At 47.2% G+C, this 25,386-nt stretch overlaps 1 protein-coding gene across 6 annotated transcripts in view; it reads right to left on the bottom strand.

Annotated features, from left to right (window-relative positions):
* stox2 (storkhead box 2) overlaps positions 1–25,386 on the bottom strand; it is a 189,003-nt gene that overhangs the window by 42,522 nt on the left and 121,095 nt on the right. The window contains exon 1 of one of the 6 annotated variants that reach the window (XM_033018528.1): positions 18,610–19,010. The exons of 3 other annotated variants lie outside the window; for them this stretch is intronic. In XM_033018528.1, coding sequence (XP_032874419.1) covers positions 18,610–18,907 — 298 coding nt within the window. In that variant the 5' untranslated portion in view covers positions 18,908–19,010. Of the gene's footprint in view, positions 1–18,462; positions 19,011–25,386 lie in introns of those variants that run through there. 2 more of the 6 variants (XM_033018532.1, XM_033018531.1) reach the window with 2 other exon arrangements.

Here is a 25,386-nt window from a genome sequence, read left to right as displayed (position 1 = left end):
TTATCATGGTCCAGGATTTATTGACACAGGTTGATCATACGCTGAATAATTCAACCACATTTTTGTTTGGAAGTGGAAAGAACTAATAGAAATTGCATTAATTGCAATGTGTAAAAAGAGTTGAGATACTGCCTTATAATTTTGCTGCATGTCATTGTGGGAAATATCATGTCTTGATTGGTGAATGTTTAGTTTGTGACTTTATTTGAAGCAGAAATAATATGTGAATGTTTCATTGAGTATAATTCCGTCTGGTAACTAGGCACTTCGTCCGAGCACATTATCGCACGCGTCATGCAAGCCATCTTAAATGACCACCTAAACTGTAATTTGGCAACCTAAAAAGCTGCCAAGGTTGCCCGGCTGGCAACAGGGAAAAAAAGTTAAGCAAGAGCCCTGACATACCGACTCTCCGTAATTTTCTCAGGAAGTAGTGGCGCTGATGTGCTTTCTTTATGATTGCATCAGTGTTCTGGGACCAGGAAAGATCTTCGGAAATATGCACTCCCAGGAATTTAAAGTTCTTGATCCTTTCCACCATCGACCCGTTGATATAAATGGGATTGTGGGTCCCCATCCTACCCCTTCCAAAATCCACAATCAGTTCCTTGGTTTTGCTGGTGTTGAGAGCCAGGTTATTGTGCCAATTGGTCGATCTCACTTCTATACTCTGACTTGTCACCATCAGTGATACGTCCCAAAACAGTGTTGTCATCAGCGAACCTGATGATGGAGTTCGCATTATGTCCGGCTACGCAGTCATGATTATAGAGTGAGTACAGCAAGGGGCTGAGCACGCAGCCTTGAGGTGCTCCCGTGCTGATTGTTATCGAGGATGACACATTTCCACCAATACGGACAGACTTGTCTGTGGATAGGAAAGTCGAGGATCCAATTGCAGAGGCATGCGCAGAGACCCAGATCTGTCTGAAGAAGGGTTTCGGCCCGATACGTTGCCTATTGCCTTCGCTCCATAGATGTTTCTCCAGCACTCTTGTCTACCCCAGATCTGAGAGCTTGGTAACCAGCTTGGATGGGATGATGGTGTTAAACGCCGAGCTGTAGTCAATGAATAACAGCCTGACATATGAGTTTTTGTTGTCCAAGTGGTCCAGAGCGGAGTGGAGAGCCAGTGAGATCGCATCCACTGTTGATCTGTTGTGGCGGTAAGCGAACTGCAGTGGGTCGATGTTCTTGTCGAGGTACGAGTTGATTTGCGCCATAATTAACCTCTCAAAGCACTTCATCACCACAGACGTTAGTGCCACTGGTCGATAGTCATTGAGGGCACCGGTATTATTGATACCCTTTTAAAGCAGGTGGGAACCTCAGAAGTGAGAGGTTGACAATGCCCGTAAAAACACCAGCCAGTTGGTCCGCACAGGTTTTTAAAACATGCCCGGGTATACCATCAGATCCAGGCGCTTTCTGAGGGGTTTCCAAGTGCTTACACCAGCATCTGCAGTTCCTTCCGACACTTGCGGTTTTATTTTACTTCTTCTTAGAGATACAGCATGGAAACGGGCCCTTCGGCCCACGCCGACCAGCGATGTTCACGTTAGTTGTATGTTATCCCACTTTATCATCCGCTCAATACCCAGCAGGAGCAAAATGGCAGAGGCCAATGAACCTATAAACCCGCAGATCTTTAGCATGTAGGAGGAAGCAACATTTAAACCACATTTGGACGGGTGGGGGGGGGGGGGGGGGGGTAGGAAAGGAGCGGAAAAGACTACAGAAAGTTGTGACCACTGCCCAGTTCATCACCGACTTTGACCACCCCACCGTCGAAGGGATCTATCGTGGTCGCTGCCTCAAAAAGGCAGCCAACATCATCAGAGACCCACACCATCCTGGCCACACGCTCATCTCACCATTGCCATCGGGAAGAAGGTACAGGAGCCTGGAAACTGTAACGTCCAGGTTCAGGAGCAGCTTCTTCCCCACAGCCGTCAGGCTATTAAACATGACAACGAATAAGCTCTGAGCTCTGAACTGCAAAAGACTATATTATTACTGCACTATATTTGTTATTTATTTCACTTTTTCCTTTTCCCCCGTTATATACAATGTTTACATATTCACATATTCTGTTGTGCTGCAGCAAGTAAGAATTTCATTGTCCCATTCGGGACATATGACAATAAAACACTCTTGACTCTTGAGTGCGACATGGGCCAAACGTGTACAGGTGGATGGGGCATGTTGGTCGACACAGGCAAGTTGGTCTGAAGCGCCTGTTTTCGTCCCGTATGACTATCAAACAGGAGCACCCACAGGAAATCAACACAGAGTGAACGTGCAAATTCCACACAGACAGCACCCGAGGTCGGGATCGAACCAGGGACTCCAGGAGAGTGGGGTAGCAACTCTACCAACTGCACCCCTGTGCCTGAGCGGCCAAATAATAGCGTGAAAATAACACATCCTTGGGCTCGTAAAGTGTAAGAAGGAACCGCAGATACTGGTTCAAACCGAGGATAGACACGAAAAGCTGTGGTAACTCAGCGGGACAGGCAGCATCTCTGGAGAGAAGGAATGGGTGGCGTTTAGGGTCGGCTGAAGGAGGAACTCGACCCGAAACGTCACCCATCCCTTCTCTCCAGAGAAGCTGCCCGTCCCGCTGAGTTACTCCAGCTTTTGGTGTCTATCTTGGGCTTGTAAAGATGCGTTGGCTCATGTTTAGGTGACATTCCTGTCTCAACCACGCATTTAAAAAAAAATCTGGTATCTATCATGATAGAACACAGAATGGTACAGCACAGAAACAAGTCCTTTGTCCGAAAATGTCCGTGCCGAACATGATGCCAGGTTAAACTAATCTCCTCTGCCTGCATGAGATCTATATCCCTCCATTCCCTGCATGTCCATGTGCCTTTCTAATGCCTCTTCGTAGCCATTATCGTATCTGCCTCCACCACCACCCCTGGCAGTGCGTTCCAGGCACCCACCTGTGTGAAAACTTTCCCCACGCATCTATTTTAAATTTTACCCCTCCCATCTTAGAATTGTGCCCTCCACTCTTTGGCATTTCCACCGTGGGAAAAAGGATTTGACTATCTACCCTATCTATAAGGCCGGCACGATGGCGCAGCGGTAGAGTTGCTGCCTTACAGCGAATGCAGCGCCGGAGACCCTGGGTTCGATCCCGACGGCGGTGCTGCCTGTACAGAGTTTGTACGTTCCTCCCGTGAACTGCGTGGGGTTTTCTCCGAGATCCTCGGTTTGCTCCCACGCTGCAAAGACGTACAGGTTTGTAAGTTAATTGGCTTGGTAAATGTAAAAATTGTCCCTCGTGGGTCGATGTGCGGGGATCGCTGGTCTCTTTCCGTGCTGTATCTCTAAACTAAACTAAACTATGCTTCTGATAATTATAATGACTTCTATCAAGTCTCCTCTCAGCCTCTGACGCTCTGGAGAGAGTACAATCCAAGTTTGTCAAATCTCTTCTTATAGCTAATGCCCTCTGATCCAGGCAGCATCCTATTTCACTTGGGCAGCTTACAATCCAGCGGTATGAGTACTGATTTCTCTTATTTTAAGTAACCCTTGTTTTCCCTCTTTCTCCATCCCTCCTCCTCCCTAGTCCTACTAGTTCCAATGTTCGCATCAAAAAAACCTTCGTTATCACCCGTTCCACAGCCAACAATGGACCATTGTGGGCTCCACCTTCTCTAGGTCATCGGTGCTGACTCTGATTTGCTCTGAACCTTTTCATACCTCTAGCTTCACTAGGGTTGCCAACTGTTCCGTATTAGCCGGGACATCACATATATTGGGCGAAATTGGTTTGTCCCGTATTTGACAGCTACTACTCGGGTCGAAGGGACTGTCGGGTCAGAGAACCGCATCCGTCCCCGCCTCACCCGTCCGGACGTAGTGCAGCCCATGGAATGCAGCAGCAGCAGCAGCTCCTCGCCCGTGGCCCTGTCGGTCGGCATCCCGGCCAGCTGTCCGACTTTCGGACCTTCGCTCACCGCCGACACCACCACCCCCCCTCCTTCTCATGGCCGATCATCGGTGCCAGACTTTGTTTGCGACATCGCGCCCGGGCCAGAACTCCTCAGCTGGCCCGCCGGCTGGGCTTTGTGTACAGTCCAGCACCCGGGCCAACTCATCATTCACCCAGCCACGGCCGAGTCAGGCAACAAATTGCCGTAGGGAATTTGTCCCTTATTTTGATCTTTTGTCCCTTATTTGGGAGTGAGAAAGTTGGCAACCTTAAGTTTCCCTCTGATGTCAACGGCCGGAGGACTGGTGACGGGATCTAGTGGAGTGGGTAGAACCGAAGATGTCCTGATTGGGCTGCCCCTAGGCCTGGCCAAGCCGGCCATCCGCGAGTCACTGCGCCAGGCGGAAGAGGGCTTTGCCCGAGCCAGATGCCTGCCCCTTTACCAGGGGTATGTTCCGGTAGTGTTAGAGAGGGACATAGTTATATAGTAGTTATTTAGTATATTTGTAAGGATTGTAACATGGCTGTTTGAACATTTAGATAATTTAGTGGTACACAAAAAAGCTGGAGAAACTCAGCGGGTGCAGCAGCATCTATGGAGCGAAGGAAATAGACAACGTTTCGGGCCGAAACCCTTCTTCAGACTGATCGGGGGTGGGGGGGGGGGGGTTTGGTGGTTTGTACTATGGTGGTGGGTGTGTCACCGCGGTTTTGATTTTGTTCTTGTTTTTTTGTGTCGTGTTTGTGATTATTTTTGAAAAAATGAAAAATAAATAATAATGAAAAGGCATCAAGGTGGACGGGCGAGCAGAGGGACGTGGTGTCCAAGGAAAGTGACGGCAGGAGGCCCTGCAGCAGCCTGGGGCTCGCCTGGATAGGGCACTGCTCATAACAACTAGATCGCGGACAGGATTTTTGGAAATGGCGCCAAAACATGGCACCTCTATAGACAATTTCTGTATACTTGCTGATGGAGGATGTGCCTAGTTATGGCAATGCTGTACGGGACAGTATGTGAGGAAAATAACTTCACTGTGCATTTGCAAAAGCACCATTGAACTTAATTTAGTTTTAGTTTAGAGATACAGCGCGAAACTGGCCCTTCGGCCCACCAGGTCCGTGCCGACCAGTGATCCCCGCACACTAACACACACTAGGGACAATTTTTTTACATGTACCAAGCCAATTAACCTACAAACCTGTATGTCTTTGGAGGAAACTGAAGATCTCGGCGGAAACCCACGCAGGACACGGGGAGAACGTACCAAATCCGTACAGACAGCACCCGTAGTCGGGATCGAACCCGGGTCTCGCTGCATTCGTTGTAAGGCAGCAACTCTACTGCTGCGCCACCGTGACCAACTTGTGTTGCCACTTTGAGGTCGCTATGGACCTGGACCCCTCGATCCCTCTGCACATCAATGGCGATTCAGGGTCTTGCGATCAATCATAGTTTCCCTTTACATTCGACCACCAACAAAGCAACACCATAGATTTAAACTCAATCTGCCATTTCTCCACCCATTTCTGCAGATGCCAATGTACATCCCGCTGTATACATTGAAAGTTCTCCTCACTTTCTTTCTCCTTCAAGTGTGGAACTTCCTAATTAAATATATCGTACGATACCTACTTTAACTTAATTAAGCAGCTGAAGGATATCGGTACGTTCCCACCAACTCTCACCAACTTCTACAGATGCACCACAGTTTGGTTTGGGAACAGCTCCATCCAAGACCGCAAGAGATTGCAGCGAATTGTGGACGCAGCCCAGACCATCACACAAACCAACCTCCCTGCCATTTACTCCATTTATACATCACGCTGCCTCGGCAAGGCCAGCAGCATAATCAAGGACCAGTCGCACCCTGGCCACTCCCTCTTCTCCCCTCTCCCATCAGGCAAGAGGTACAGAAGTGTGAAAATACCACACCTCCAGATTCAGGGACAGTTTCTTCCCAGCGATTATCAGGCAACTGTACCATTTATTCAATAACTAGACAGCGGTCCTGACCTACCATCTGCCTCATTGGAAACGCACAGACTATGCTCCTATGTCTTATGACTTAAATCTTTCCTCTGCATGTCCCTGTCCAAATGCCTTCAATGTTAAAAGGACGCAGAGTGCTGGAGTAACTCAGCGGGTCAGGCAGCATCTCTGGAGAACATGGATAGGTGACGTTTCACAGAGTGCTGGAGTAACTCAGCGGGTCAGGCAGCATCTCTGGAGAACATGGATAGGTGACATTTCACAGAGTGCTGGAGTAACTCAGCGGGTCAGGCAGCATCTCTGGAGAACATGGAAGGGTGACGTTTCAGGTCGGGACCCTCCTTCAGATTGTCATATGTACCGACAATGGAACAAGTTCTGAAGTTCACAAGTTGCAGGACCAGATTTAGGCCTTTTATCCCATCAAGTCCACTCTGCCATTCAATCATGGCTGATCTATCTTTCCCTCTCAACCCCATTCTCCTGTCTTGTCCCTATAACCCCTGACACCCTGTACTAATCAAGGATCTGTCAATCTCCGCCTTAAAAATTTCCATTGATTTGATCTTCACAGCAGTCTGTGCAATGAATTCCACAGATTCACCACCCTCTGACTAAAGCAATTCCTCCTCATCTCCTTCCTAAAGGTACGTCCTTTTATTCCGAGGTTGTGCCCACTGGCCCTAGACTCTCCCACTTAGTGGAAACATCCTCTCCACATCCACTCTATCCAGGTTTTCTCAAGCACACTCTCCTTCGCAGCAGCTTAACAGGCCCATAAATACCAAAACACACAGCAAAGAAATATAAGGAATTAAGAACAGTAATTATGGATAACCATCATAGTGCAAAAACTAATATCCGTTAAGCAACTAAAGACAGGCTGGGCAAAAGTCTGTAGCAATGTTTATGGAAATAATGCTCAGTTAGGGTTCAGTTCATTGCACACTTTATGTGCAATGTGACGAATAAAACCGTATTGTATTGTTTAGTTTAGAGATACAGCGTGAAAACGGGCCCTTACTAACATTATCCTACACCCACTAGGGACAATTTTTACATTTACCAAGCCATTTAACCTATAAACCTCTATGTGTTTGGAATGTGGGAGGAAACCGAAGATCTCGGAGAAAACCCGCGCAGGTCACGGGGAGAACGTACAAACTCCGTACAGACTGCACCCGTAGTCGGGATCGAACCGGGGCCTCCGGCGCTGCATTCGCCGTAAGGCAGCAACTCTACCGCTGCCTTACAATCATGAGTGGAATAGATTGGGTAGACAGACACACAGTCTCTTGCCCAGAGTAGGGGAATCGAGATCGAGAGGACAGAGGTTTGAGGTGAGAGTGGGAACCTGAGGGGTAACCTTTTCACGCAAATGGTGGTGGGTGTGTGGAACGAGCTGCTGGAGGATGTGGTTGAGGCAGGGACTATCGCAACGTTTACGAAACATTTGGGCAGGTACATGGATAGGACAGGTTTAGAGGGATGTGGGCCAAGCGCAATCAGGTGGGACTAGTGTAGATGGGGCATGTTGGTCAGTGTGGGCAAGTTGGGCCTGTTTCCACACAGCACGACCCTATGATTCTAAAAGCCTGGTTTACTGAAGTCCATATTTATGCAATTAATTGTAGTACTCGTGGGGTTGGGAGCTCTTGGCAAATTTCTATCATCAAATGGATTCTGTTTTGCATAATTTATTCATTTTTGGGGACTGAGATTAATTTGACATTCCAATGCATCTCAGTTCATTTTCTAAAAATAATTTGTGACAATAATTTTTTCATGATCCTGGCCTCAATATCTATCCTCGAGATAAACCGCAAATACAAATACACTTTTAAATGGTTAGCTTTGAAAGGAAGCAATGCAAAATTGTTAATGAATGTTACTGATAGGATCGTCGTATTAGGGAACTAATGATCATATATTATATCTTTTAAAACATTTGTCATTCTTCTGCATGTTTATCTTTCCATTCCTTCCCTGGAGTCAGTAACCAATACGAGAGCTCACTTCGACAGGAACTTAGCATCCTTTTAAGAGCTTTAAGCAAATAGATAATTCTTATGCGAAGACAAGCGACACAAAAAGCTGGAGTAACTCAGCGGGACAGGCAGCATCTCTGGAAGGAAAGGAATGGGTGACGTTTTGGGTTGAAACCCTACTTCGGAGTCCAGAACCAGTGGCCGCAGTTTAAGAATAAGGGGTAGGGCCATTTAGAACGGAGACGAGGAAACACTTTTTCTCACAGAGAGTTGTGAGTCTGTGGAATTGTCTGTCTCAGAGGGCGGTGGAGGTCGGTTCTCTGGATACTTTCCAGAGAGAGCTAGTTAGGGCTCTTAAAGATAGCGGATATGGGGAGAAGGCAGGAACGGGTTACTGATTGGGGATGATCAGCCATGATCACATTGAATGGCAGTGCTGGCTCGAAGGGCCTACTCCTGCACCTATTGTCTTTTGTTTATTTAGACTGAGAATCAGGGGAGAGGGAGACGAGAGATATGGCAGGGTAAGGTGTAAAGAGGGGTCAAAGGGGACGAAGAAAGGAAAATGTGTCCTTCAATGTAAAATCTTCTTGATTTTCCCTGATCTTTGTCCAGGGAATTTGTACGTTCTGTCCGTGACATGCGTGGATTTTCTCCGGGGATCTCTGGATTTCCTCCCACACTCCAAAGACGTTCAGGTTTTCTAGGTTCATTGGCTTCGGAAAAGTTTGTAAATTGTCCCCATTGCGTTAATGTGCGTGGATCGCTGGTCGGGGCGGACCCGATGGGCCGAAGGGCCTGTTTCCTGCTTTGTGACCCTAAACTAAACTAAACATAGAAACATAGAAAATAGGTGCAGGAGTAGGCCATTCGGCCCTTCGAGCCTGCAACGCCATTCAATATGATCATCCAACTCAGTATCCTGTACCTGCCTTCTCTCCATACCCCCTGATCCTTTTAGCCACAAGGGCCACATCCAACTCCCTCTTAAATATAGCCAATGAACTGGCCTCAACTACCTTCTGTGGCAGAGAGTTCCAGAGATTCACCACTTTCTGTGTGAAAAATGTTTTTCTCATCTCGGTCCTAAAGGATTTCCCCTTTATCCTTAAACTGTGACCTCTTGTCCTGGACTTTCCCAACATCGGGAACAATCTTCCTACATCTAGCCTGTCCAACCCCTTAAGAATTTTGTAAGTTTGGTGAGCCAGCCAGTAACAACGGTGAGCCAGCCAGGTCTGCCGAGACCAACGATCAGGTCTGGAATTTGCTGCTCTATAAAGCACCACTGTGATATATTGGGCCTTGGGGAGGCTGTGTACGCATATCCCTCATCTTTAAAGAGCTAAAAGGACACAATGCTATAAACTAGCTTCAAGGTAGGTCATTAAATGATCAGATGTATGGAAAGACATATATCTACAAATATTTAAACTTCTGACCACAAGGTCATCTGGGAAAAGTTTCCAAAGTTTTCCAAAGCCCAGTGAAGTAGAGAAATGGGATCATTCACATCAATCAAAACAAGGGAGGTGTGATAAGACAGACACAAAATGCTGGAGCAACACAGCGGGTCAGGCAGCATCTCTGGAGGAAAGGAATAGGTGGCGTTTCTGCTCCAGACTCTTTTTCAGACAGAGAGGCTGGGTTAAAGGGAAACAGGAGATTTCGGGCCTGTCCCACTTGCCGATTTTTTTCAGCGACTGCCGGCGTCGTATCAGTGTCACCAAAAGATTTTGAACATTTCAAAATCCAGCGGCGAGAAAAAATAAATTGTGACACTTGTAAAAATCACACGTCATCCAGCCCCGAATTTTTCGGTGACCTGATACGTCAGCCAATGAAAAAAATCGCCAAGTGTGACAGGCCCGAAAGACAATGATGTAGAGAGATATAGAACAAATGAATGAAAGATATGCAAAAAAAGTACCGACGCTAAAGGAAACTGGCCATTGCCAGCTGTGGTCAAGGTGAGAACGAGTTATGGGCCTGTCCCACTTGGGCCTCATTTGCGCGTCTCAATAGACAATAGGTGTAGGAGTAGGCCATTCGGCCCTTCGAGCCAGCACCACCATTCAATGTGATCATGGCTGATCATCCCCAATCAGTACCCCGTTCCTGCCTTCTCCCCATATCTATCTTTAAGAGCCCTATCTAGCTCTCTCTTGAAAGTATCCAGAGAACCTGCCTCCACCGCCCTCTGAGGCAGAGAATTCCACAGACTCACAACTCCCTGGGAGAAAACGTGTTTCCTCATCTTCGTTCTGAATGGCATACCCCTTATTCTTAAACTGTGTGGCCCCGGTTTCTAGACTCCCCCAACTTCGGGATCATGTGTACAGGGCATCCGGGCCATATTCAATGAAGGAGCGCGCGAGGCTGAGGGGTGATCTTATAGTGGTGTATCAAATCATGATGGGAATAGATTGTGTGAGTCTTTTATCCAGGGTCGGGGAATCAAGAATCGGGGGGCATAGGTTTAAAGTGAGTGGGGAATGATTTAACAGGCATCTCAGATGGTGCGTTTGTCGGCACTGGGCCTGTACTCGCTGGAGTTTAGAAGAATGAGGTGGGGGGGGGGGGGGGGGGTGGACCTAATTGAAACGCACAGAATAGTGAAAGGCTTGGATAGAGTGGATGTGGAGAGGATGTTTCCACTAGTGGGTGAGTCTAGGACTGGAGATCCTAGCCTCTGAATTAAAGGACGTTCCTTTAGAAAGGAGATGAGGAGGAATTGCTTTAGTCAGATGGTGGTGAATCTGTGGAATTCTTCGACACAGAAGGCTGTGGAGGCCAAGCCAGTTTATATATTTAAGGCAGAGATAGACAGATTCTTACTTAGTACCGGCGTCATAGGCTATGGGGAGAAGGCAGGACAATGGGGTTAGAAGGGGGAGATAGATCAGCCATGATTGAATGGCAGAGTAGACTCGATGGGCCAAATGGCCTAATTCTATTCCCATCCCTTATGATCTTATGAGGCGAGAATAGACCAGGAGTAATCAGGACAGCCTGGTAGGTTCATTGTTGGCTCAGAAGACACCCTGCACACTTGTGGAAGGCCAGAACCATGGGTCACAGTTTAAGGGGTAGGCCATTTAGGACTGAGGTGAAAAAAGTTTTCACTCAGAGAGTTGTGAATCTGTGGAATTCTCTGCCACAGAAGACAATGGAGGCCAATTCACTGGATGTTTTCAAGAACAAGTTAGATTTAGCTCTAAGGGCTACAGGAATCAAGGGATATGGGGAGAAGGCCGGAACAGGGTACTGATTTTAGATGATCAGCCATGATCATATTGAATGGCGGTACTGGCATGAAGGGCCAAATGGCCTACTCCTGCATCTATTTTTCTATGTTTCTCCCCAAAGCCACCACCTTCTTCCTAAAGTGTGGCGATCAGAACGACACACAATACAAAAAGCAAAGTTTTAAACACCTGCAACATGACTTCCTCAACTTTTGACCCAATGATAAAGGCAAACCGTACACCTTCTGTACAACCCTATCTAACTGTGTTACCACTTTCAGGGAGTTATGGCCTTGTACACCAAGATTCCTCTGTGCATCAAAGCACCTATACCAACACCTCCGCTCACTTCGCAATAACCAACCTGATCTCCCTGTGGCTCAGCACATCTACTCCCCCTCCCATTCTGAATCCGACCTTTCTGTCCTGGGCCTCCTCCATGTGAGCCCCACCACAAATTGGAGGCGCAGCACCTCATATTTCGCTTGGGTAGTTTACACCCCAGCGGTATGAACACAGACTCACCAGTCTCTGTGAGAAAAAGTGTTTCCTCGTCTCCGTTCTAAATGGCTTACACCTTATTCTTAAACTGTGGCCCCTGGTTCTGGACTCCCCCAACATCGGGAACACGTTTCCTGCCTCTACCGTGCCCAAACCCTTAATAATCTTATTTGTTTCAATAAGATTCCCTCTCATCCTTCTAAACTCCAGAGTGTACAAGCCCAGCCGTTCCAATCTCTCAGCATATGTCTGTCGCAGAAATTCAGTTCCAACATAATACTCTATGGCACATCCATAGGGCGACATGGTGGAGCAGCAGTAGAGTTGCTGCCTCACAGCGCCAGAGATCCGGGTTCAATCCTGACTACGGGTGCTGTCTGTACGGAGTTTGTATGTTCACCCGGTTTCCTCCTACACTCCGAAGACGTGCAGGTTTGTAGGTTAATTTTAAAATCGTCCATCTTGTGTACGATAGAACCGGTGTACGGTGGACTGACGGGCCCGATTCCACATTGTGCCTCTAAATTACGCTAAAATAAACTAAATTAAAATTGAGCATACTGATAGGTTTAAGAAAGAACTGCAGATGCTGGAAAAATCGAAGGTAGACAAAAATGCTGGAGAAACTCAGCGGGTCAGGCAGCATCTATGGAGCGAAGGAATAGGTGACGTTTCGGGTCAAAACCCTTCTTCGGAAACCGGTCTGCAGAAGGGTTTCGATCAGGAACATGTTTCCTGCCTCTAGCGTGTCCAAACCCTTAATAAACCTATATATTTCAATGAGATCACCTCTCATCCTTCCAATCTCCAGAGTGTACAAGCCCAGCCGCTCCACTCTCTCAGCATATGACAGTCCCGCCAACCCGGGACTGTGGACGAAAAAAATTGGAAAATGAAGAATTAACTCACTCTGCCATTCATCTCTTTGCAAGATGGCGCCTAAGCCAGCGACTCTTTGTCACAGAAGTGGATCTGCAATCGCTCGTTACAATCAACTGTTTAAAGTGTCTACTACTCCAACAGCAGCATTTCCTACTTTAACTAGGCTCCCTCCCTTTATCCTGAAGATAGACACAAAAAGCTGGAGTAACTCAGCAGCATCTCTGGAGAGAAGGAATGGGTGACGTTTCAGGTCGAGAGCCTTCTTCAGACTGAGTCAGGGGAGAGGGAGCCTAGAGATGTAGGTGTGAAAATGACAGATCAAAGCGGATGATGATAAGGAAGGTCTTATAGAAACGTATAAAATTACAAAAGGACTGGATAAGCTAGATGCAGGAAAAATGTTCCCAATGATAGGGGAGTCCAGAACCAGGGGCCACACAGTCTAAGAATAAAGGGGGAGGCCATTTAAAACCGAGATGAGAAAAAAAAAAATTTCACCAGAGAGTTGTGAATTTGTGGAATTCTCTGCCACAGAAGGCAGTGGAGGCCAATTCACTGGATGAATTTAAAAGATAGTTAGATAGAGCTCTTGGGGCTAGCGGAATCAAGGGGTATGGGGAGAAGGCAGGCACGGGTTACTGATTGTGGATGATCAGCCATGATCACAATGAATGGCGGTGCTAGCTCGAAGGGCCAAATGGCCTCCTCCTGCACCTATTTTCTATGTTTCTATGTTACAATGACAACGCGTTATACAACCAGTAATATTGAATCAGGAGGACAGTAGAACTAGTCGGAGAACTAGGGTGGGGCAGGGATGGAGAGAGAGAGAAAGCTGATTTTCCACACCCTTGGTCCCAGAGCCTTTCTGGATTATCAACAGAGGTCATGGCCTCCGAGAGGAGTCCAACGGTGCCGGAAAGTTCTGCTTAGGCCGCTGAGACCTCGAGTTCCCTTATCAAATCCGGTTCATTACATAACACTAAATCCAGAATTGCCTTCTCCCTGGTAGGTTGCATTACAAGCTGCTCTAAGAATCCATCTTGGATGCACTCTACAAAGTCCCTTCTTTGGGGTCCAGTACCAACCTGATATCCCAGTCTACCTGCATGTTGAAATCTCCCCATAAACACCGTAGGATTTCCTGCACCCTGTCTCCAGGCTACTGTTTGGGGGCCTGTAGATGTCACATTAGGGTCTTTTTACCCTAAATGTCTCAGTTCTATCCACAATGACTCCTTGCAAGGGACTGCATTTCATTCCTTACGAACAGAGCCACCTCATCCCCTCTGGCCACATGTCTGTCTTTTCCATAGGGCATATGCTATACCCCTGAATATTCAGTTCCCAGCTCTGATCCTCTTGCAGCCATGTCTCTGTAATTTCCACAACATTGTACTCACCAATTTCTAACTGAGCCTCAAGCTCAACCATTTTACTTCTTATACTTTGCGTATTCATATATAAAACATTTGATTCGATATTCACCTCTTCTCTCACACCGGTTCCTATATCACCTGACCTTACTCTCTTATCCCTTCTTGAACTTTCCGTCCCATTAATTTGGGTGTCCTTCGTAACTTTTCCTGTACTCGCTTCCCCTTTAACTCCATCCTTGTACTCCCAATTTGTCAACCCCTCCTTTTGTGTCTATCTTCGATTTAAACTAGCATCTGTAGTTCATTCCTGAAAATCGATTGTATCATGTCTTTCCGCTGACTGGTTAGCACGCTGCAAAGCCTTTTCACGTGACAAACAAATAATAAACAACAGTAACTAACATCGAATTAGTGTGAATGGATGATTGATGGTCGGCGTGGACTCGATGGGCCACCAGGCCTGATTCCGAGCTGCATCTCCAAAACTAAAATGATAACTACTCCAGAGTGCTGGAGTAACTCAGCTGTTTAGGCAGCATCTCTGGAGAACATGGATAGGTGACGTTTCAGAGTGCTGGAGTAACTCAGCAGGTCAGGCAGCATCTCTGGAAAACATGGATAGGTGACGTTTCACAGAGTGCTGGATGGAGTAACTCAGCGGGTCAGGCAGCATCTCTGGACAACACGGATAAGTGATGTTTTAGGTCGGGACCCTTCTCCAAACTGATTGTGGGGAGGTGGGGGTGAGGACTGGAAGCAAGATAAGATCAGGTCCAGCGACAGATGACCTCAATCAGGCATGGAGGTTCCTTGATAGGCCGATTGTTGTCTGGGGAGGTGAGATCCCAAGAGGAATAGAACGTTGTGAACTGTGGGACTGGTTAATCGACTTTTATTGGAGGAAGGGGGAAGAGGATGTGGGCGGGAGAGTGTTTGTAGAAGTCACCTGTAATTAGAGAATTTAACGTTGACATTCCCAAAGCCTCCTTTGTCATTTCTTTGCTCAACATCTGCCAACCATAGATCCTATAGCGAGCAAGATAGATCACTCGACGAAAAAGACGTAGTACGGTCATGGGCAGATTGATGGGTAATTTTTGGCCCCATTTCCATATCCGGCTTCCGTCTCCGCACCAAAGATCCCATAAGATGCTAGCGCGGAGACGGAAGCCGGTTACGGAAACATCCTCGTAAAAATAAAAGTTATTTGGTAAAAATCTTCTCATTTTCAGAATTATTAATTTATTAACACAAACTGTTCCCCCGCAACGCTGATTACACTGCGAGTCGGGTCGGGTTACTGAAATGGATGAAGAAAAGGCCCACGTTCCGCTCCGTTGCATACTACACGTCAGCCCATTGCATTTAGAAGGAATGGTCTATCTTGCTTGCTATAGGATCTTTGATGCCAACAATGCTCATTTGGACAGACATTTGATCGTTCACTTAAAAAAAAAAAACGTAGAACAGTACAGCACAGGATCATCCCAGAGCTCCAACTGCCACGAAACATGACAAAATAACCGTCCCTACATCATCAACTCGCTAAATTTCAATAAACTTTGCTACCAATATTCCCTTTACCCAAGGACGATAAAGGAATGGAATACGTCACCACCCAACACACATGCTGCTCCTGTTCCTGCCTTCTCCCCATATCCCCTGACTCCGCTATCTTTAAGAGCCCTATCTAGCTCTCTCTTGAAAGCATTCAGAGAACCTGCCTCAGAGAATTCCACAGACTCACCACTCTCTGTGAGAAAAAGTGTTTCCTCGTCTACGTTCTAAATGGCTTACTCCTTATTCTTAAACTGTGGCCCCTGGTTCTGGACTCCCCCAACATCGGGAACATGTTTCCTGCCTCTAATGTGTCCAAGCCCTTAACAATCTTATATGTTTCAATGGGATTCCCTCTCATCCTTCTGAACTCCAGAGTGTACATGCCCAGCTGCTCCATTCTCTCAGTATATGACAGTCCCGCCATCCCGGGAATTAACCTTGTAAACCTACACTGCACTCCCACAATAGCAAGAATGTCCTTCCTCAAATTAGGGGACCAAAACTGCACACAATACTCCAGGTGTGGTCTCATTAGCCGCCAATGGAATTCACCGGTGACAACCTACGTCATGCTGGCAACAACCTACGACAGCACCTACGTCTGGAGAAGTCAGGCTATGCTTACTGGCGTCAAGCCAACTGTCGCCGAAATGTTTTGAACATTTCAAAGTCCAGCGACGACCAGAAAAACGCTACGACTCCTTAGGCGACCGAGGAGACGACTCACGACCATATAGGCGACACCCTGGCGACCATGTGGCGAAAGCCTAGTCGCCTAAAAAAAAAATCGCCTAAGTGGGAAAGGCCCTTAACTCAACAGGCCAGGCCGCATCTCTGGAGAAAAGGAATTGGTTACATTACGGGTCGGGGCTATTCTTCAGACCCATTTAAGTTTGTCCAACCTCTCCTTATAGCTAATACACTCTAATATAGGCAGCGTTTAGGTAAAGTTTCTCTGCAACCTCTCCAGTCCCCATATACCTTCCTGTAATGGAGCGACCAGAACGGCACACCACAGTTAAACGCGGCCTAACCGAAGTCCTATAAAGCTGCAACATGACTTCCAGACCTGTAGACTTGACCGATGAAGGCAAGCACACCGTATTCTTTCTTTACCACTCCATCTACTTCAGCAGTTCCACCAAGTCCACGCCAACCAGCAATCACCCGTTCACACTCGCTCATTGTTGTTCCACTTTCTCATCCAATCCCTACACATTAGGGGCAATTCATTATTAGTAATTAGATATCAATTATTACAAACCCGCTCATTTTTGGAGTATGGTGGGGAACTGGAGCACCTGGAGGAAACCCCGCACGGGGAGAACGTACTAACTCCGTACAGACAACACCCGTGGTCGGGTTCGAACCCGGGACTCTGATGCTGGAAGGCAGCAACTCTACCGCTGCGCCTCCCTGCCGCCCCATCTGTTTCCTTCTTTGGACCTTGGAGATGCAGCATGGAAACGGCCCCTCGGCCCACCGAGTCTGCTCCAACCAGCGATCATCCCCGCACACTAACACTATCCTACACACACTAGGGACAATTTACAATTTTACCGAAGCCAATTAAACATACAAACCTGCACGCGTTTGGAATGTGGGAGGAAACCGGAGCAACCGGAGAAAACCCACGCAGGTCACGGGGAGAACGTGCAAACGCCATACATACAGCACCAGTAGTCGGGATGGAACCCGGGTCTGTGGCGATGCGAGGCAGCAACTCTACCGCTGCGCCACCGTGATCACACACAAATACTATGTTCAATAGAAACTTGGAAACCGCTCTTAAAAGCAGCATCCATTCATCGAATAAACACCGCAGACACAAAAAGCTGGACTAACTCAGCGAGACAGGCAGCATCTCTGGAGAGAGGGTGGGAGGGAGAGTGGGAGGGGGGGGGGGGAGAGAAGTGGAAGAGTGGGTAGGGAGGATGGGGTAGGGAGGGTGGAAGAGGGACAGAGGTGTAGGGGAATGGGTGGGGAGGGAGAGGGGTGGGATAAGTGGGAGAGAAGTGGAAGAGTGGGGAGGGAGGGGTAGGGGGCGTGGTGGAAGAGGGACAGAGGGGGAGGGGGCTGCGGGAGAGAGAGAGGGATGGGGAGGGGGGCGAAGGGGGTGGGGGGAGAGGGGGAAGGGGGAGGAGAGGGGGAGGAGGAGAGAGGTGTAGGGGGAGGGGGGAGATGGCTGGGTACCAACCTCCAATTTTAAATTTCCATTTGGAATATTTTGGAGGACCAAGAAACCAAGAATGGGTGACGTTTCGGGTCGAGACCCTTTGCAGTTCTGACACACATCAAACAAACACACAGCCTTACAAATGATCAGAACTAAAGATTACATTGCCAGTTACAATAACCAGGACCTTGACAAATGTCACCCTTTATGGGCTCAGCCGGTAAATGAAGGTGAATTCTGCAGTCAGAAGAATTCTTAGACAGGCACAAAATGCTGGAGTAACTCAGCGGGACAGGCAGCATCTCTGGAGAGAAGGAATGGGTGACGTTTCGGGCCGAGACCCTTCTGCAGACTCCAAGGTGGGTCTCTATCCGAAACGTCAGCCATTCCTTCTACCCAGGGATGCCGCATGAGCCGCTGAGTTACTCCAGCATTTTGCGTCTATCTTCGGTGTAAACCAGCATATGCAGTTCCCTGCCACAAACAAGAATTCTTGGTGCAGAAATCAAACACAGCTTCAACGAAAGATGCGTTGCTTAACTCCACTCTCCCAAGCTTGAATTTAGCAAGCATTAAAAATCACAAAAAACCCTCTTGTTCTCACATGTGGGGTGGCTGCTAGTTTCCTTCCAGATTGAGGCCGTGATTTTTGTTTACACGTCTAATGGAAAGCAAAAAAGGAGGGGGAGGGGGGGGAGGTAGCGAACAACATAATCTTTCCTAAACAGGTGTACAGAGGAAGGGGTGGGTAAGGAATGAATGTTTAAAGGAACTGTTTACACTCACGGGCGCAGAGGAAGAAGCGGCCCACGCAAGCTGGTACTGCAGGCCCCAGTGTGTGGGAGGGAGGTTTTACTCTCAGTGTCTAAAGCCACCGCAGCACAACATCACCGCTCGGTTTCTATCTGTGGGGCGCAGCTTAAGTGAGTTCACCTCCTCTGCTTTGTTCTTCCGGCATCTCAGTATTTCCGCGCAGTCTCGACCAGTCGACGGGCCGATCCCAGACGCAGCCGGCAACACAGCAGAGGGCGGGCGGGGAGTAAAATGCCTGCAAGCTATCTTCACTCTGGCACAGAGATCTCTCTCCCCTCTCAGTCTCAGTCCACAATGGAGCACCAGGGCCGCTTCCTTCACACGGAGCCTCTTGCTGTGTGTGTGTTCGCTTTAAGACTTCTATCCGGCCCTCCACCCCCCAGCCGTTCAAAGACAATAGAGGTGTGACCATTTGCATTGCGAGCTGCCTGGCAAATATATTTGAGGCCAGCCCTTCACACTAATGGACGCCGACAAGCAAGTGGGCGGCCTGCTGCACCCGTTGGCATGGCAACCGGGCCTAGCTGCACTTTCACCCCTCAGCCTAGCCACCAAAGATCACAGTATCTTTGCTCGCCACTACTTCTTCTCCTATATCATAGAAACATAGAAAAATAGGTGCAGGAGTAGGATATTTGGCCTATCATCTCCTTCTATCTCGCAGAAACGTAGTTCACTTTCATTCATGTGTCCTATATCTCTCTCTACATCACCGTCAATATCTCTCGTTTCCCTCTCCCCTGGCTCTCAGTCTGAAGAAGGGTCTCGACCCGAAACGTCGCCCATTCATTCTCTCCAGAGATGCTGCCTGACCCGCTGAGTTACTCCAGCATTTCGTGTCCAAACCCTTAACAATCTTATATGTTTCAATAAGATGCCCTCTCATCCTTCTAAACTCCAGAGTATACAAGCCCAGCTGTTCCATTCTCTCAGCATATGACAGTCCCGCCATCCCGGGAATTAACCTTGTAAACCTACGCTGCATTCCCTCAATAGAAAAAATGTCCTTCCTCAAATTAGGGGACCAAAACTGCACACAATACTCCAGGTGTGGTATCACTTCTCCAGAGATGCTGCCTGATGTGCTGAGCTTCTCCAGCACTCTGTGTCCGTACAGAATCGACACACTCCTGGTTAAACACAGCACATAAACATTCCAGGACACAAACTTTGCCATTAGACTGGCATCTATCTCATGGACTGTCTGTTTCTTGCTGTTTCTAATCAGCCGTTGAGTTTTCTGAGACCTTCAATATCTTAATCAGGGGTCTGGAACGTAATAACACTGAGCCACATCATGTGATTTTGCGGGGTAATTGGGCTATGAAACGTACATATATATCGGTGGCAACAAGAACCCAATATGTTCTCACTCAATGATACACTGTATTCACGGGACAGCACGGTGGTGCAGCGGTAGAGTTGCTGCCTCACAGCGTCAGAGACCCGGCTTCAGTCCTGACTACGGGTGCTGTCTGTGTGGAGTTTGTTTGTTCTCCCCGTGAACTGCGTGGGGTTTTTTTCCGCGAGCTCTGGTTTCCTCCCACACTCCAAAGACGTGCAGGTTTGCAGGTTAATTGGCTTTGGTAAAATTGTAAAATTGTCCCTCGTGTGTATGTGTGTAGGATAGCGCTAGTGTGCGGGGATCGCTGGTCAGCTCAGACTCGTTGGGCCGAAGGGCCTATTTCCACGCTGTAGACAATAGACAATAGGTGCAGGAGTAGGCCATTCGGCCCTTCGAGCAATTCAATGTGACCATGGCTGATCATTCACAATCAGTACCACGTTCCTGCCTTCTCCCCATATCACCTGACTCTTTAAGAGCCCTATCTATCTCTCTCTTGAAAGTATCTCTAAACGATATCATGCCATGCACAGGGCACAAGTGTTAAATGTTGTGATAGTCCCTGCCTCAACTACCTTCTCCAGCAGCTCGTTTCACACACCCAACACCCTTTGAGTAAAAAAATGCTACCCCTCAGGTTCCTATTAAATCTTTCTCCTCCTCATCTTAAACCTATGTCCTCTGGTTCTCAATTCTCTGGGTAAAAGAGTCTGTACATTCAGGGCCGGCCTTAAGCCGATTGGACCGATTTCTCCCAATTGGGCCCCTCGCCTAAGGGGGCCCCGCGTTAATTTTCCGGAAATACAAATTTGCTTTGTTAAATAAAGTCTAAAAAAAAACATTTGCCATACGGAAATTTTTACAAAACGAACATGGATAACAACCGCTGCACGGCCATCAGACACAAACGATTTGTTAACTACTACTGTAGCACTTGTTAACAGCCAGTTGTTAACAAGTAGTTATACAATGTATCATCAATGCATCGATCCACATTCCTCAGTAAATGTAATTGTGTTTTTGAACAAATATTAATGACACTTAGTTCCTTTGAATACAATTCACGCGGCGTCATTAAGACTTGTTCAAAACACAATTACATTTACCGAGGAATGTGTCATCAATGCATCGATCTACATTCAGAATTTCTTAAAACTCACCATCATGATTGAGGGCTTCTTCTTGGTGAGCTTCTTGGTGTGCAACAGTTTAGTCATTCAATTTACCTACCGACCCACGTTTTGTCTCTCTGTCTTTCACTCTCTCCCTCCCTCTCCCTCTCACGCGCTTTCTCTCTCCCGCTCCCCATCTCGCCTCTCTCTAGCTCTCTCAGCATTCCCGGAATCATTGACGTTTTGCAGTAGACAAAAATGCTGGAAATAGGCAACGTTTCGGGTTGAAACCCTTCTACAAACGTTGGCTATTTCCTTCGATCCATAGATGCTGCCTCACCCGCTGAGCTTCTCCAGCATTTTTGTCTACCTTCGATTTTCCAGCATCTACAGTTCCTTCTTAGACGTTTTGCAGTGATGGCTACATCTGCGGATCCTTTCTGTTGGGGGGGAGCGGGGAGGGGGGAAGAGTCCTGGCCCATGGCGGATCCTGATAAGTGATATGTTCCCGCCGCTGCCTTGCCCACTGAGTTCCTCCAGCACTCTGTGTTTTTTGTTTGGCTCTGAAGTTGAAGGTGGACCCCCCCCTGTGTCTACCTTCAATTCCCTGTCTGTGGTGGCTCAGCGGGACGGGCAGGGGCTCTGGGGAGAGGGTTGCGTTTCTGGTTGAGACCCTTCTTCAGACAATCACAAGTGCTCTCACCGACGAGAGTTCAGTTCAGTCTGAAGAAGGGTCTTCTCTCCAGAGTCGCAGTGCTGTCTGTCCTGCTGAGTTCATTTCTCATGGCGTCTACCCCCCCCCCCTCCTGCCCAACCTCAGCCTCACGGACCTTAGCGGCCCCCTCCTTCTCAACGCTCCTGCCCTCCCCGCAACTTTATCCCTGGCTCGACTCCCCACACGCTGTGAAAGGAACTCTCCCCCCAATTAGTCCCTTGAACTAGTATAGTCTTTCAATAAGATGACAACTGATTCATATTGTCCTGGTGTGCTCCCGTATTTCCCAAAGTTCCTATAGCAAGCAAGATAGACCACTCCTTCTAAATACAATGAGCTGACGTGTAGTACGCCACGGAGCGGAACGTGGGCCTTTTTTTCATCCATTTCAGTAACCCGACCCGACTCGCAGTGTAATCAACATTGCGGGGGAACAGTTTGTGTTAAAAAATTATAATTCTGAAAATGAGAAGATTTTTACCAAATAACTTAATTTTACGATGATGTTTCCGTAACCGGCTTCGGTCTCCGCACTAGTATCTTTGCTCCGCTGTGGGATCTTTGGTGCGGAGACGGAATCCGGTTACAGAAATGGGGCCGAAAATTACCCATGAATCTGCCCATGACCGTACTACGTCTTTTTCATCGAGTGATCTATCGTTGGTTTTTCCCACCATTTTCCCACCTGCCATCACCCTCCACCCCCTCACCCATTCAGTAATTCAGAAAGAAGGAGATTTGGAAGCCTTGGGCAATTTGAATTGTTACATTGTTTATTTTTATTTGTATTTTTACGGAGAGAACAATCTGCGCATGCGCGGTTTAAGATTTTTTTAAAGTCGACTGACCGTCATATTGCTCACGACACGCGACTCATTTATAATTATTTATTTATATTTCTATGAAAATTGTTCCCAATTGGGTCCCGCACCTCCTAAGGCCGGCTCTGTGTACATTTACTCGATCTATTCCCACAGGGCCCGGGAAACAGGCTGGCTGGTGTTCAAATGAAGATAGACTGTCTCATTATAAGATCTAAAAGACTAATCTACTTCCAAGACTGGATTTATGGTGATGATCTTATTGAACAGCAGATAAAGCATGAAGGACCAATTAGCTTATTCCTGATCTATTTCTTATGCTTCTTATCCCCTAAGAATCCTTTTGTTTACTTGTACCTGTTTTCTTGGAAATACAACGTAGAAACAGGCCCTTCGGCCCACCGAATACACAAGACCAGTGATCCCTGCACACTAACACTGTCCTACACACACTAGGGGCAATTTGCAATTATATACAACCCTGCACGTCTTTGGAGTGTGGGAGGTAACCAGAGATCCCAGAGAAAACCCATGTTGGTCACAGGGAGAATGTACAAACTCCGTACAGACAAGCACCCGTAGACAGGATCGAACCCGGGTCTCTGGCGCCGCGAGGCACCATATCTATATGGCTGCGACACCGTGCCACACCCGTGTTTTCACTAAATGTTGCTCACAAAGATCTCCCAGACCCTTGATAGCGGAGTCAGGGGCTATGGGGAGAAGGCAGGAACAGGGTACTGATTAGGGATGATCAGCCATGATCACATTGAATGGCGGTGCTGGTTCAATGGAATGTTAATGAAAGCTAATGGAATGTTGGCCTTCATAGCAAGAGGATTCCGGTATAGGAGTAGTGAGGTTCTTCTGCAGTTGTATAGGGCTCTGGTAAGACCACATCTGGAATATTGCGTACAGTTTTGGTCTCCTAATTTGAGGAAGGACATCCTTGTGATTGAGGCAATGCAGCATAGGTTCACGAGATTGATCCCTGGGATGGCGGGACTGTCATATGAGGAAAGATTGAAAAGACTGGGTTTGTATTCACTGGAGTTTAGAAGGATGATGCGGAGAATTCTACACTCACAACACTCTGTGTGAAAAAGTGTTTTCTCATCTCCGTTCTAAATGACTTACTCCTTATTCTTAAACTGGAGCATCTGGAGGAAACCCACGTGGTCACAGGGGAGAGCATGCAAACTCCACACAGACAGCACCCGGCTGAACCCGAGTCTCTGGCGCTGTGAGGCATCGGCTCTACCAATTGTGCCACCATGGCACTCTAATGTTCTTGAACAAGCGCAGCAGTAGAGTTGCTGCCTCACAGCGCCAGAGACCCAGGTTCCATCCTAACTACGGGTGCTGTCTGCACGGAGTTTGTACGTTCTCCCCGTGACCTGCGTGGGTTTTCGCCGGGCGCTCCTGTTTCCTCCCACACTCCAAGGACGTACAGGTAAAATTGTAAATCGTCTCTACTTTAGTTGAGTTTATTGTCACGTGTACCGAGGTACAGTGAAAAGCCTTCGTTGCATGTTAACCAGTCAGCAGAAAGACAATACGTGATTACAAATAGTGCGTGTGGGATAGTGTTAGTGTCGGTGAGCTGAAGGGCCTGTTACCGTGCTGTATCTCTAAACTAATCGAAGCATTAGGTTGTAAGCTAGACAAGTGTTTTTTTTTAAGAAAGAACTGCAGATGCTGGAAAAATCGAAGGTAGACAAAAATGCTAGAGAAACTCAGCGGGTGAGGCAGCATCTATGGAGCGAAGGAATAGGTGACGTTTCGGGTCTAGACCCTTATTCTCTTCCTCAGCGGGTGAGGCAGCATCTATGGAGCGAAGGAATAGGTGACATTTCGGGTCTAGACCCTTATTCTCTTCCTCAGCGGGTGAGGCAGCATCTATGGAGCGAAGGAATAGGCGACGTTTCGGGTCTCGACCCGAAACGTCGCCTATTCCTTCGCTCCATAGATGCCGCCTCACCCGCTGAGTTTCTCCAGCATTTTTGTCTGCCTTCAAGTGATTTTTTTAAATCTTATTAACCAGGGCTCAAATTCATTGGCTGGAAATTCATCTGTTCTGCACTGCCACACACTACAGATTGTTATCGCTGACTTGCACTAAAATTTGGCCACTGGAAAAACACGCTCATTAACTTTTGAACTTAGCAGCTGTTTCTGGTTGATCTCTGCTGCTCCAGACAGGCACAGGCTATTAAAGAACTTCCAGGTTTTTAAAAAAAAAACTGCACGTGTTTAGTTTAGTTTAGTTGAGAGATACAGCGCGGAAACGGGCCTTTCGGCCCACCGTTACCCTGGCACACGAACAATATCTTACTGGGGACTACTAATCCATCATCGGCTCTGACCTCCGTACCATCGAGGGGATCTATCGCAGTTGCTGCCTCAAAAAGGCAGGCAGCATCATCAAGGACCCACACCATCCTGGCCATTCACTCATCTCTCTGCTGCCTTCAGGTAGAAAGTATGGGAGCCTGAAGACTGCAACATCCAGGTTCAGGAATAGCTACTTCCCCACAGCCATCAGACTATTAAACTCAACTAAAACAAAATCTGAACTTTAATAGCCTATTGCACTTTATCTGCTTATTTATGTGTGTATATATATATATATATATATGTGTGTGTATATATATATATATATATATATATATGTGTGTGTATATTATATATATATATATATATATATATATATATATATATATATATATATATATACACACATAAATGTATATTTATCACATATATATATGTGTGTGTGTGTGTGTATATATATATATATATATATATATATATATATGTGTGTGTGTGTATATATATCTATATATATATATCTATATATATATAGATATATATATTCAATGGTATATGGACACACTGATCTGT

The sequence above is a fragment of the Amblyraja radiata genome, chromosome 3 (assembly GCF_010909765.2).
Source record: "Amblyraja radiata isolate CabotCenter1 chromosome 3, sAmbRad1.1.pri, whole genome shotgun sequence".
Taxonomy (NCBI): Eukaryota; Metazoa; Chordata; class Chondrichthyes; order Rajiformes; family Rajidae; genus Amblyraja; species Amblyraja radiata.
This window is presented reverse-complemented; position numbering and strand designations above follow the sequence as displayed.